The sequence below is a fragment of the Neopsephotus bourkii genome, unplaced genomic scaffold, assembly GCF_033783945.1.
Source record: "Neopsephotus bourkii isolate Nb327-2 ecotype Australia unplaced genomic scaffold, CSIRO-AGI_Nbou_v1 NB_53, whole genome shotgun sequence".
In the NCBI taxonomy this organism is placed as follows: domain Eukaryota; kingdom Metazoa; phylum Chordata; class Aves; order Psittaciformes; family Psittacidae; genus Neopsephotus; species Neopsephotus bourkii.
In genome coordinates, this window is record NW_026900570.1 from 6,059,332 (window position 1) to 6,071,990 (window position 12,659).

A 12,659-nucleotide genomic window follows, 5' to 3' on the forward strand; every position below is an offset into this window, starting at 1 on the left:
CTGTGATTCTATGTCACTAAGCCTTTATTTGCTCAAGAAACTTCTGGGTTTAGGATGAGATAGACTTTTTGTATTGAGATCGGGATGATTTCCAGTTTGGCTTACCACAGAGCAGAATGCAAGTGTGAACTTGCTCCTTGCTTCACACAGAAGTGTGTATTTTTCATTTCCATGTTTTATGTTAATTATTACACCAATCCTTGTTGCCAATGCAATTATATGTGACACAGAGCCAGGGCCTTGCCTGCATCCAGGTTTTGAGAGATGTCAGTTACTATTTCAATCAGAAATGTTCTTTAAACAAGAACAAAAAGCTAAGTCCAGAGACAGTAAATGGTGTGTGATAAAGGGCTCATTGCCTGAGAAGAGCCAGCTACTCTGAAATGGAAATCTAAACAACCAGTGGGCACAGCAACCAAGAAGATGGAACTTCCTGGAGCTGCCCAGAAGGCACCCGCAAGATGTGCTGGAGACACCTACAGCTTGTGCAGCAGGTGGAAAATGGGACCCAATTCCCTTCCCAAATTGTCTTATTCTCCCATGGGAGTGCCTAAGACTGCTGATATGAGAGGGGTGTTTTCCCCTCTTTTTGCTGAACCTGTGCTACCAAACGGCTAAGAGGACAGATTCAGGCTAGGCAGTAACAGCAAGGAGGGGCTGTGTGCTGTGCTGGAATTTGGAAAACTAATCTTGTTGGGCAGCAGAAATCCTAGTCTTTCCATTACAGGGCCACTTTACAAAATCCAGGAACAGAGCTGCAGCTGTGGAAAAGGGATGTTCTCATGGAATTCAAAATTATTTAGACAGAATCTGAAGATTACTGGTTTAAGGTTTATAACCAGAGGAAAACAGATGTCTGAGAAAGAGTGACATACGTGGTTTCTAACTACGTATCTATTTACCTTTTTCAAAACATTTTCAGAAACCCTGTCATCTGATGGTGATGTGTCAACCTGCACACATGTAAGAAGTTGATACTGTTTCCAAGAACGTCAAATCACTCTGTGTCATGTTCTTAAGAGCATCAGGCAACAGAAGGTGAAGAGACCTGATGAGATTTTCAAAAGCATGTCAGCAGTTTGGGCACCCAAGTTTGATTTTGGGAATTTAAGTCTCGTTGAGACACTGAGTCTCGCTGGGACCAGGCTTTTAGCATCCATCTAGCTATGCAAATGGGACCCAAGAGCCAAAATTACTCCTGTGGCTCTCTTCTTGAAAGCATTTGTCCTAGGCACTAACCTTCAAATTATTCATAGCTCCACTCCTTCAACTGGTTTGGCTACTTGAATACAACCTGGGATGGAACAGACTGATACTCTACATAGGGCCTGAATTTTCTACTGTATTTTACTACTGTACAACTTTCTTATTTAAACTAAGGATCAGAAATCAATTGGCTATCAGTATTCCTGATTGCACGTCAGGTTTTATGAGTCTTAATACAGCTATAAAGATCTATAGAGAGGTGTTGTCAACTTTACTTTTTTCTGTTATTCCACTTAGCAATGATTAAGATCTGTTCCATGAGAAACAGATGATAATTTTCCATCTTTTATCACAGCATGAAATTGCTATTCAGGGCTCTTTTGTCCAGTTCATCTTTATTTCATACAAGATCATTGAGAAGACCGCCTAGTTTGCTTTTAACATCAAAATGATTGTCAGCCTAAAAAAAAAAAAAAAAAGATGGAGATAAAATTGAAATGAGAAATGAACTCATAACCTTTTCCTATGAATGCCAAGCTCCTGTGAAAAGGACTGAACTTTCTTAATGCTTCATTTTTAACAGAAAGCATGACAAAAAGTTCCTATCCGTATTTAAACTGCTAAGATTTGTCAAACACAAATGGGAAAATAGTGTTTAAATAGCAGTCTCATTTTGTCCGTAATGATTATGGGAGGAATTTTTTGCAAAGAGGACCTCAGCAGTAAGAGATCAACTCTGAACAGAGTGACAGGAATTCTTTACTGGGTCCAGTGGTTTCTTGTAGAGCACGAATGTATGCCCATATCAGTTCAGAGCTGGCAAAGGCAAACTCTGTCTGTGATGTAAATAAAGAGTGCAAATGCCACCAGCCTTTGGATAGCAGCTCTTGGTGTGCAGCTCAGACCTCTACCTCCCACCCCACCCTGCTCTGCCATGAGGCTTCTTATCTCCGAGCTCTAGGGGACAGGCAGCACTGTGTCCATGCTTTATCCTCGATGACTTGTCCACCAATAAAGCCATCTGCCCTGCCTGGTGACCCGTGGAAGGCAAGAATACTCGTAGGTTGAGAGAATTAAAGTTCATGGTTGCTTGGCAAGACAAATGCTGCAAACCTAAGTGTGTTCCCCTTCTCTTTCTTTCTCCTAACCTTTACTGCTGACCACAGTGTCCTATAACATGGAATATCCTCTTCAGCAGCTGGGGAAAGCTGCCCTGGCTATGCCACCTCCCAACCTCTTGCACACCATCTGTTGGGGATGAGGATCGGAGAGATGGAGAAAGTCTTGACACTTTGCAAGCATTGTCCAGCAATAGCCAAATGTTCTGGGTTTAGCAGTAGCAGTCATTTTTCTCTTTCTTGGTAGCTGGTGCAGTGCTGTGTTTTGACTTTCAGCTGGGAACAGAGCTGAAAAACAATGATGTTTTGGTTTGGCCAAGGACTTTGTGGGCCTCATGCTCTGCCAGGGAGGAGGGAAGCTGGGAGGAAGCAGAGACAGGACACTTGACCCAAACTGACCAAAGAGGTATTCCATACCACAGCACGTCATGCCCAGGAGGTATCGGTTGGTGCTTGGTTGGGCTGGGGGGAGCAAGGTATCGGTCGCCTGGTGATGAGGTGTTGTATTCTCTTCCCTTGTTATTTCCTTTCTCATTACTATTACTGGTGGTAGCAGTAGTGATTTGTGTTATACCTTAGTTACTAAACTGTTATCTCAACCCGTGGGAGTTGCATTCTTTCCGATTCTCCTCTCCGTCCCTCCAGGAGTAGGGGAGGGCAAGAAAGGGGGGCAGTGGTTAACAAGCTGTCTGTCTGGGTTTAAACCACGACAGTTCTTTTTGGCGCCCAACGTGGGGCACAAGGGGTTGAGATAACGACAGATGTGACCGTCACAATGCTGATTTATTGGCTCCCAGAGTTGTTCCTCTTGATCTCACATCTTCAGAATGTTGTAACTTACTTAGAGCTGGTATTTGCTGTGTTAGTGTTTATCAAGTGTGGGGCTTGGGCTAAGGCTCCTGTCTCACTGTACTTTATGTCAATGGCTTGCAATATGGGCGGGCTCCAGCAGCAGGACGGGACGGACGTGGCCGTGGACTGGTCCCTGGCCGCCCGGCTGCTCCTCACCGTCCTGGCCCTCACCCTTGCCTCCGTCTGCGGGAGGCTCTGGGAAGCCGAGGGGCAGCGGCCCTGGGAGCCGGCGGCTGCTGAAGCGGCCCGGGAGAGCGGCCCCGGGGACCAAGCGGGAGCGGGACTGGAGGCCGGCAGGGAGCGGCTGCTGGTGGAGGAGGTTGGGGCGGTTGAGGAGCGGGAGGAGGCGGCTGCCAAGCAGCGGGAGAAGGCGGTGGAGGAGCCGAGCTCCGCAGAGGAGCTGAGCCCCGCGGCCGAGCCCATGCCCGCGACGGCCAAGAGCATACCCCGGAAGCCGCCCGCCGAGCCCCAGGAGGACGCAGGAGACCCCGCAGCATTTCCCAGCAAGGCAGAGGAGGAAGAGCTGGACTCAGGAAAAGAGAAGCTGGTGGTGAGAGAGCCGGCAAGCACAGCAGCTACACCAGCCCCAGTGACAAGTACAGCAGCATCGCTTGAGAGTTCTGAAGGTTTTGGATGGCCTTTGGGTACCCTTGGGACCTGCCTGCTGATTGTGATGGTGTTCACTATGTTGGCACACACACAGAGTGTGTTTTACCCACCACCATTGTGTCTGATCCCAAAATTTAAGCAGAGTCGGGTTTGGGTCTTGTCTGGGGTTAGACAACAATATGGGAGGACCAAGAGGTTTTCCCCAAGGCTGGACAGCCATGAGTGGCAGGGCATGTGGGACAGTATGGGCAAGTATCTAGTCCACTGGGCCCCTCCAGTGCTTTGGAAACATTGGAGATGGAAGGACAATGAATTATTTTGAGCCTGGTGGGCCCATGACCCTTAAGGCCAACAGAGCAGAGATGCAACATATAGATGGGCCCGTGATCGAGGGGTGGACTTAACAATGGACACTATTGCCCAGGTTATTCATGAGTGTGAAACATGTGCTGCCATTAAACAAGCCAAACGGTTAAAACCTCTTTGGTATGGAGGACGATGGCTGAAGTATAAATATGGGGAGGCCTGGCAGATTGACTGTATCACACTGCCACCAACCCGCCAAGGTAAGCGCCATGTGCTTACCATGGTGGAAGCAACCACCGGATGGCTGGAAACGTACGCTGTGCCCCATGCCACTGCCCGGAACACTATCCTGGGCCTTGAGAAACACATTTTGTGGCGACACGGCACCCCAGAGAGAATTGAGTCAGACAATGGGACTCATTTCCGGAATAACCTTATAGACACTTGGGCCAAAGAGCATGGCATTGAGTGGGTATATCACATCCCCTACCATGCACCAGCCTCTGGGAAAATTGAAAGGTACAATGGGCTGTTAAAAACTACACTGAGAGCAATGGGTGGGGGAACTTTCAAGCATTGGGATACACACTTACCAAAGGCCACCTGGTTGGTCAACACCAGAGGATCTGCCAACAGAGCTGGCCCAGCCCAATCGGAACTTTTACATATTGTAGAGGGGGACAAAGTTCCTGTGGTGCATATGAAGAATTTGCTGGGGAAGACAGTCTGGGTTATTCCTGCTTCAAGTAAAGGCAAACCCACTCGTGGGATTGCTTTTGCTCAGGGACCGGGATACACTTGGTGGGTAATGCGGGATGATGGGGAAGTCCGATGTGTACCTCAAGGGGATTTAATTTTAGGGGAAAACAGCCAATGAACTTAATTGTATGTTGTTGCCTGCTGTGTAATACTTTGATAGCCCATCAACCAGATGTCTTCAGGCCACCAGTGACTAGCCCTGACTTCTCTTCAACCATCATCCCAACAGAGAGTGAACTTTGACAGAACCAGACAAGTTCTACAGTAAGGGAATGATCAGCATCAGCAGGCAACGACCCAATACTGCACGCGGCCTCTCCTGTTCTGAAAGACTGTTACAAGAGATGGAGCCTGACAACATGGACCAGATGGACTCAGCAGCTTTATAGGGACTAGTCTATGCACTAAGATAGAAGTGCACTGAAATCAGAGTGATGGTATATTGAAAATGTGGGATCTGAGCATGACGTGAATGGTATGGAATAAGGGGTGGATAATGTCCTGGGTTTAGCAGTAGCAGTCATTTTTCTCTCTCTTGGTAGCTGGTGCAGTGCTGTGTTTTGACTTTCAGCTGGGAACAGAGCTGAAAAACAATGATGTTTTGGTTTGGCCAAGGACTTTGTGGGCCTCATGCTCTGCCAGGGAGGAGGGAAGCTGGGAGGAAGCAGAGACAGGACACCTGACCCAAACTGACCAAAGAGGTATTCCATACCACAGCACGTCATGCCCAGGAGGTATCGGTTGGTGCTTGGTCGGGCTGGGGGGAGCAAGGTATCGGTCGCCTGGTAATGAGGCGTTGTATTCTCTTCCCTTGTTATTTCCTTTCTCATTACTATTATTGGTGGTAGCAGTAGTGATTTGTGTTATACCTTAGTTACTAAACTGTTCTTATCTCAACCCGTGGGAGTTGCATTCTTTCTGATTCTCCTCTCCGTCCCTCCAGGAGTAGGGAGAGGGCAAGAAAGGGGGGGCAGTGGTTAACAGGCTGTCTGTCTGGGTTTAAACCACGACACCAAAATATTGGTGTTATCAGTCGTGTTTTGGCCACAAATGCAAAACACTCTGAGGAAAGTTAACTCCATGCATCACATGCTTCTGAGGTGGATAGTTTGTGTCTGAAAGAATGTTAAGTGAATTGATGTTCTTAATTTACTATATGTGAACCCATCATATATCCAGTGATGTTAGGAGAGCTACTGTGGATAATCAGTATAAAACTTAGGTCCTCATAGTAATACTATGCTACAGTAACAAGTATACTTATTCTACGTGAAGATATTTTGTGGGAATATGGCTTGCTGCACATGAAAGATGTGAATGCAATCTCTTACTCAAACAATTTTTCCTAGAGTCAATCAAACAATTTTTGCTACAACAATCTGGGTGTGTTTCAACAAAATTAGAATGTGTTAGAGGACTGGCAGATTTCAAATACATTATAACCGGAGAACTGCTAAATAATTTACTTCAACTATTCCATCTTTTGAAACATTTAGTTCAAGATCTGTTATATTAGGTTTTTCAATTACTATATTCAATTATTATATTACATCAGATATCATCACATCAGCTGGTATCTAGTATAATTTGCTTTTAGGGCAGATTATTTCAAGGTTATCTTGATGTCTATTAATCAAATGTTTTAAAAACTTACTTTCACAAAAATGCAGAGATTTTAACTTATCGCAGTTCAGAGCAAAGCATATCTAAATACATCGGACTGCCTGTTTTTTCTGACTAGCAATTTATTACTGCAGAACATTCACAGTCAGTCAATAACATAATTTTCTACATTTTTTTCTTTCTCATACTTCGGAATTTGCCCTGGGTGCTGCAGCATAGTCAATTACACTGCCCAAATGTAACTCTTCTTGGTTTCCCTGGGAAATTGAAATGGCAGAAAAATAATGTCAGAGTTCAGGAAAAGAAAACCAATCTAGCACACTCCTGTTTCATCTAGAGAGATTTTGTATTATCTTAACAGCACTTATAGCAGAATCACATTGTGCTTCTTACCAGCTTTGTCTGAAAACTGTACAAGCACAGATAAATCTGTTTCTAGTCAGGATGACATTAAATTGAAATGAAGGTAAGAACAAATTAATTTTTGTCTGTTCTGGGCGTGTGTATGGTACCAAATGCAACAGTTACCAGATATTCTTTTGTTGCTGTCATTGGTAAATTGTTTGCAGAGATCTAAGGGATTTTCTGACAAATACTATGCTAAAAATAGAGGAAATTGGTACTTATTTGAGTGCTTGATGTGGAAAACCTGTTTGTATCATCTTTGAACAGTGTGCCAAGATCCTTGCTACCCCTGGGAATGATGGTGGGAAAGAGACCACAAATCTACAACTTTAGTACAGGAAATAATGACATAAATGGTAAATGATTAGTCTTACAATGTCTGGCAGACATTCTTGTGCTGGAAAGAACTCAAATCTTCTTGGAGCATATACCAAGATAAGGCTGTTTCTGTGAATCTTCTGTGCATCTTCTGTGAATCACTTCATGTCTGTGAGGATTTTTTCTAGGCTCCACAAAACCAGTAAGATATTGGCACACTGGATAACTGACACATTGAAGGAATTCATAAAAGGGAATTCAGAATTAAAAAAGGAACCTTGAGGGAAATGTTTTGTGAACATAAGTAAAATTACACTTTGTCTTAATGCTAAGATGAAATATGAAATACAAATGTGTAAAATACCACTAAAGGCATGTGATTCATAAAAAACCATGTCAGGAAGGCACTTTCACCCCTTCCCCAAAGAAGAGACACAGTCAGTCCCAACTGCTCAGCAAAGGCTAGCAGGGCTCTGGACGTGACCGTTCATACCCCTAGCACTGAATGCACTCAGTAGCCACAATTTTGGAAGTCAACTTTGGGTGACACCTTATTAAGGCAAGTCTAGGCCTGAGCTAAAGAATGCAGGAGCAGTACTCTGGCAAGGTAGAATGGGATGAAATTCTTACAGGCAAAATACACAGTGTAAGAAAACTGAACAGGACACTGAGCTGCGTACAACTTCCTCTCAAAAAGCGGTTAAAGCAACAGTTCTTGCTTCGTGTAACTTAGCTTCTCATAAAAGGTGTGTTTAAACATTCTTCCTTGTGGTCCTGCTCGGAAAGAGCTCTAAATAAATTACAGCACTTCGTTTATACCTGATGAGTGCCACAGTCAAGAAACCTGCCTATGACAAGCCAGTTGCTATGCTGGGTATAGTTTGTATCTTTCACAATGTCAATCACACTCTCCCTTTTATTTTGCTTGGTACTGAATATGTATCCTGTGGTCTATAGGATATATAAACCATGTTTTGTGTTTGTACAACACTGTGTCTGTGCAGCACTTAAAAAAGGAAGACTCTTCCATTATTACAGATCCTAAGGTAACAGAAAAAATAACTAACCAAAGCAGATTAAGCAAAATCATAACAAATCTAGCTAAGAAGCTGTTCAGTTTCAACCAGAGGTCTAAAAGACTTTAGGTGAACCTCTCAACATTTAATTTCAGGAGAGGATTGCTTACTCTTTTCACATCAGAAAGGTGAAGAGTAAGTTACTCTGCCCAGAACTCTCAGCTGTATTTAGGTTCTGCAGTTGGAAAAGATCCATCAGATAATCCTGCCTTCATGCTGCTGCCTTGCAGTATTCACAACTGTCCCTGTTGACTCTAGCTAATGAAACTGTCGAAAGGAAGAAGCAAGACAAACCTGGTTGAATTATACATGCCTTTCCCCCCTCAGCTTATTGTCTTTCTAAACTCAATCCATTGCACCATACGTCTGAGTGAGAATGAAGTTTATGGCAGCATCTCCACTGCTGACATGCTCATAAGTACTGAGGTGCCCCAACTGAGGTATGATCACATAGAAAGAAAGACTGTCTGTGCAACAGGGTTCATCAAAGGGTTAAAGATTTCTGTACAGTATGTGTCTGTCAGTTATTCAAATATCAAATATGGCCCTGCTGATAAGCATTTCCAATGCTTTGAACTGAGCAGAATTAAAACTATGCATGTTTTGGATTTGTTTCTTTTAATTGGAAAGGAAATGGGCTGAGATTTGCTTTTGTTGTCAGTCTGAAACAAAGTTTACGGTTGTCTTGAACAACAAGAATTTGGTGTTTCCAGATCTAAAAGAGCAATTAATATATAATACAACTTTTAATTGATAACTAGACCCTCACCATTTATTAGGAAATGCAAAATTAAACAAGTTTGCATTTTGTCCTGTCAGCAAAGCAATGTAGGGACATATTTATGAACAAATCTTTACCTCTGTTGCCTGTACCTTATGTGTGAACTTACCTGAGGTGTAAATAATTCATGCTTCTTTTCTCTGCATTACTATCTATTTTTCAGTGTGGGAGTAAAGGTATCCTTCAGTACTGTGGACCAGGTAAATAATGTATTACTTAGTCATGAAAAATGCCAGAGGAAAATAAATGAGAGAATCTCTTACCTTTGGTCATCACAATGCCTGCAAGAGTTTTGTGGCGTGCATGCATGGAAGTGAAATTGTCTGTCAGCTCCTGGAACTTCTGTGCAATCATTTGGTATACGGAGTCCGCAAAATCCTGAAAGACACAGTCAGAAAGAATTTTTTCACTTCTTTGATTGAGGAGCCTGGGAGCTTCTGCAGATTAGTCACTTGCTGTCAACTGCCGAGAAGTACCTTTTAGAATTAGACACCACCTACCCGAGCATAGATAAAAGGAGAACCTCTCTGTTCACTTCCCACATCACCCTCAGAAATGGCCAAATTAACTGAATTAAAGCTAGAGAGCTGTATAGACCAGGATTGGTGGTGAAATGAGAAGATTTCATGGCTGATTTTTTTTCAGCTTCCTAGATATTGGTCCAGGATCAGTTCACTACAAATTTGTTGGTTCTTACAGCATTGTATGGGAGTGAGCCTAAGAGGTGGATGTGTGTGTCCCACCAAACCACTTATGTCTCTGAGTCCACTAAAAATTTCCATGAGCCCACTGAAGTCTGAGAGATGAGCTGGGGCCTGATTTATAGGTAGGGACCACCTGTTTCTGCTTTCAAGGTAAGTTTTTAATGACTTTCAGCTACTGAGATGAAACGGTCGGCTCAGGAATCTTGGCTATATTTAATGCCACCTCAACAGCCATTGGGAGGAAGGCAAGGGGAATCTCTGCTTGCACGTATTACCAAAGATGCTGTTCGCACAAGTTCACTGGTGTGCAGTAGTGCTGAGGGACTGGTCTGCCAGGTCTCCTCCTGAGCACAGCAGATTTGTTGAGAAAGTTCAAATTTCCCCGTGGACTGGGTTCTAGAGACTGTGTGGTCTGAACCCCCAGGTATGAGTGGGTCCAGTCACCCAGGAGAGCCTTGGGAAGCAGTTTACTGAAGCCAAACAGGGTAAAAGGTCTAAAAAGTGGATTTTTATAGACTGTGTAAGGATGAATGTGAACTTAAACCAGCTTTGATGCTCCTAAGAACACCACCGCTTGGACTGCTTCCCTGCTGCAATGTTTAGTATCTTTTCATTTACTTAATCTCTGCAGTTTGTTTGGAACACAGCCTTTCAAGCATACATTGCAGATAAGTCAGAGGAATGCTCTTTGTTAGCATGAGTTGTTCTTAAAGTGCTTTGCAAGTCTGAACATAATAAAGTAAGACCCAAAGGATTTTATTTTATTTATTTTTTTCTTATGGGAAACTAATCTGTACCTACAAATCTTTCCAGGAGGAGTTCCATGGGGCTGGAGCTTACTTTGTGTTGCTGATAGGAGACCTCCTGGCACCCTGTAATTTGGTTAGCCCCAAGTGATTGTGCCTTTGTTAGGAAAAGTAGCGTGACCAAGCAACAACTTCACTTTTTCTTCTGATGCTGGGCGAAGCGACCTGGGGGAAGGTCCTGGTAAAACAGGTCTCCTTGAATTCACCTGGTTTCTTTGAGTGGGTTCATGGCTGAGCCTGAATATTTAGCCACCCTCACCCTGAAAGATCCACAGACATGCAGAAGTGAAAATGTATTTAAAAAGATCATATCCATACTTCTTCTCCCAGAACTGTTAATGGCGATGAAAACAAGTTGGTGAAAACACAGTATTTTCAACTGGGAGAATACACAGCTATTTTTCAGAGGAAAGCAGATTCTAATTCACAAATATTATCAGTAATACTACTGCCACTGAGAGCCTCTGCAGGCTGTACACCATATGTTTATACAGTTTGTTGCAGAAAGTCAGCTTAATTTTTAACATTATTATAGCAAATACAAAAAAATCTAATTAGATAAAACATAACAACAGTTATGAAACTCCTTCTTCATAAAATCTGGAATAATTTTCCCATGTGTAACCCTTATGATTGTCATTTGTTCATATACATACAGGACAGGATTTCTTTGACACAGTATTTTTCCTTTGTTTTGCTAAATGCCACTTTCCAAGGTATTGCTCTGGCAACAAACCATTTGCCCAAAATGACAGTTTAATATAACATGGAAAAAAATATGCTGGCTTGTTGCAAAAGAAGGAAAGAGGCATATAAACCATTTATGGGAGATGCATGCAAAATCCTGCACCAGGATTAGATGAAAACTAATAAAAATTAAGAACAGTTTGACAGATCCTAAATGGAATTTCACTTTGCATTTATACCTCTTCTAATCAAACTGTCCATAACCACCATGTGAGCAAGGTATTTCTCATACAGTGTTTCTGAAGGATGAATTTTGGGTCAATTCTCATTTGTCAAGCATCAAGGTACCCTTGTGATATAAATGCAATTATAGTTGCTTTACAGATGAATGAGTGAAGGCACTAAAAGAGTGAGGGACTGGTCCAGGGGAATAGGATGGAGCTGAGCACAGCCAGGTGTTCTGATTTCCTGGTGCTCTGGTTAAATGCTCAGTGCTGGAAAACTGCCTGTCTTTAATAATATGAAAGTTTGTTTCTAAACTTGTTTTCCCCACTGAAGAGTGGCTTCAACCATAACGGAAAACTAAAGTGTATTTGCAGGACTGATATAACTGGGTCCCATATGGTGGACTAAAAATCTGATCAGCTTTATTTTGTCTAGAAAGAAAAAAAAAAAAAGAGTCTCTCAATAAAACTATCTGCACCATCACTAAAAAAAAAGAATCCAATCGTAAATTTCATCTCCTGCGGTACTGCAGTCCAATCCATGCCTGCATTTCTAGTGTACCCTCCAAATCTGCATCCCAGGGCATTTTGCGCTCATTAAGAGTTAATTAGCTTAGAGGCACATACAATTCCTAAAAGAATCGTTTTAAAAATGCTAAATAGAACAAATAACTTTTAACTTTGGATTTAGAAATCCCCACAGTCAGAGCTTTCTTTACTTCATTTGGCAGTAGGTTCCAAAGCCAGAGAGTAGAGAGACTCACTAAAGGCAAACTAATGACATGACTTCAGATAACATTTAGGGACGATAAGGAATTCGACATTTTCTGATCTCAAGGAGTGACCTGGGACATGAAAGAACAGCAAATCCATTAAATGTGAAGCCTCTTAACTAAAATAAGTCAGGCGAATGTTTTTTGTCTTGAATCTGTTGCTTAAAAGGATGGCAGTGAAATTAATAGAACCAAAGGAGTGACATATGTGAATGGACCTAGGATGCCAGAAAACCAACCAGAAACATAGTGTCTAATCTGAGAAGTTGTTTATAGGCTATTTTATTGCCCTAAGTTTCCAAATGGATATTCCAAAGTAAAATGGAAAGGAAGAAAAGGAGCAGTCTATTTTTGCAGGTGGCAAAAAAGAAGTCAAGAGATGCATGGCTCAGCCCTGTGAGAGATTTGATCC

The 12,659-nt window shown here is 42.7% G+C and overlaps 1 protein-coding gene across 1 annotated transcript in view; it reads right to left on the reverse strand.

The window, feature by feature from the left end:
* The window catches only part of ADARB2 (adenosine deaminase RNA specific B2 (inactive)), a 309,490-nt gene that overhangs the window by 55,028 nt on the left and 241,803 nt on the right, over nucleotides 1-12,659 (reverse strand). The window contains exon 4 of the mRNA XM_061349646.1: nucleotides 9,317-9,431. Within this exon, the coding sequence (XP_061205630.1) occupies nucleotides 9,317-9,431 (115 nt within the window). The remainder of the gene's footprint in view (nucleotides 1-9,316; nucleotides 9,432-12,659) is intronic.